Genomic DNA, 1,777 nt, shown 5'->3' with positions numbered 1-1,777 from the left:
AAAATACCCTATTATTCTTAGCAATATGCTGAAATAACAATAACCAGAAAGCCCCTTACCCTCACGGTTTACATCTGTCAAGGAAATGACTATTGTTTGTTTTGTCTTCGGTAAACTTGCTCATTGCTGCATTTAAGGGTCAGTCAGTGTGAGTCCACTATCCTTGCAATCGCCAATACCACAGGAATGAAGCAACTTGTGGTTTCTGCCTTTGAAAGATACCTTTCCTCTCACAGCTTCACTTCAGATTCTTATCTCGATCTGGAGACAGTCAGTCAACTGCAGCTTTCACAAATTTGGCTAATTTGACCCAAATTGAGTCTGTGGTCTCTCCAGTGGTCCCAAATGCCATGACACTTCAAGGTCATTCTTTGATCCTGTAGCATTGCGGTCCCCTATCTGTCTCACCAAGATGTTGTATCATCTACAGAACAGGTTGAAAATATTTTCTGACCATTCTTCTCACAGCTGCCTTCACCTCCTTGTTCTTCAGGCTGTAGATAAGGGGATTCAGCATGGGCGTGATCACGCTGTACTGTAAAGAAAAGACCATTTCCAGGGGGGAACCTGAAGCAGGTAAGAGGTAGCTGATGAAGCCCGAGCCATAGAACAAGATCACAGTAGTGAGGTGGGACAAGCAGGTGGAGAAGGCCTTGTTTCTGCCTGTGCTGGAGCTGACCCTCAGGACCGCGGATATAATGCGGGCATAAGAGCAAACTATCAAAACAAGAGTTCCAAAGAAATGAAAGACAGAGGAGCAGAGCAGGACTGTGAAGTTGACAGAGGTGTTGGAGCAAGACAGAGGGAAGAGAGAAGACAGCTCACAGCTGAAGTGGGGAATAGTTTGGTCCTCACAGAAGACTAAACTGACAGCCAGAAGGATATTGATGAGCGCGTCAACGAAGGCCAGACCCCAGGACCCCCACACGAGCCCCACACAGAGCTGCTTACTCATCACCTGGCTGTAGAGCAGAGGGGAGCTGATGGCAACATAGCGGTCATAGGCCATCACAGCAAGCAGACAGGCTTCAGCGCCGCCAGTGGCGAACACAAAGAAGGCCTGAGCCAAGCAGCTCTCTACAAAGATGGTTTTCTCTTCAGAAAGTAGATTCTCCAGCATCTTGGGAGCCGTGACAGATGAGTGGCAGAGGTCTAGGAAGGACAGTTGTCTCAAGAAGAAGTACATGGGTGTGTGGAGGTGAGAATCAGCTGTGATCACCACCAGCAGCAAGACATTCCCCAACAGAGTGAGGAGGTAAATCAGAAGGAATAGCACAGAGAGGACAACCTGAACGTAGGGATCAACAGACAGCCCACCAAGAACAAACTCCCTGACAGCGCTGTGGTTTTCCATTGCCATGGAGACGTTTACTCTCTGGAATACAAGAAAACAAGATCCATCAAGAAACTTTTACAGCCCCTTGGTTACCCCAGACCTAAATCTTGTTGTCCGTAAACATGTGCTCATTATAACCTCACATCTATGCTCATCTACTTAACATTGCACCTCCTAGCCACTGCTATGCCGTTAATATTCTAAATCAATTATTATCGTTTATTATGATGGCCAGGTTTGGAGCCACAGTATTTTCATGCACTAGAGCTGTTCATTTGAGAAATGTTTCTGATCAGGGAGAGTAGAAAATTCCAAAAGTGATAACTAGAGAGAAGATTAAATCTAGATCCAAAGGACTCAGGTAGGAGCAGGGACACTGATTATTCTACAGTATAATAGAAGAAAAACATCAAGAGTGCTGAATTAGGGGATGGAGAGATG

The 1,777-nt window shown here is 45.9% G+C and overlaps 1 protein-coding gene across 1 annotated transcript; it reads right to left on the bottom strand.

Moving 5' to 3' along the window:
- Positions 1-424: 424 nt before the first annotated feature.
- Positions 425-1,360, bottom strand: LOC103728469 (olfactory receptor 8S1-like). Its single transcript, XM_008826474.2, has one exon. It carries the CDS (start codon positions 1,358-1,360, stop codon positions 425-427), a length of 936 nt encoding a protein of 311 aa, XP_008824696.2.
- Positions 1,361-1,777: the final 417 nt, after the last annotated feature.

Source organism: Nannospalax galili, unplaced genomic scaffold, assembly GCF_000622305.1.
Source record: "Nannospalax galili isolate Female #2095 unplaced genomic scaffold, S.galili_v1.0 C49284765, whole genome shotgun sequence".
In the NCBI taxonomy this organism is placed as follows: domain Eukaryota; kingdom Metazoa; phylum Chordata; class Mammalia; order Rodentia; family Spalacidae; genus Nannospalax; species Nannospalax galili.
Note: the sequence above shows the minus strand (reverse complement) of the source record. Positions and strands in the feature narration are given on the sequence as shown.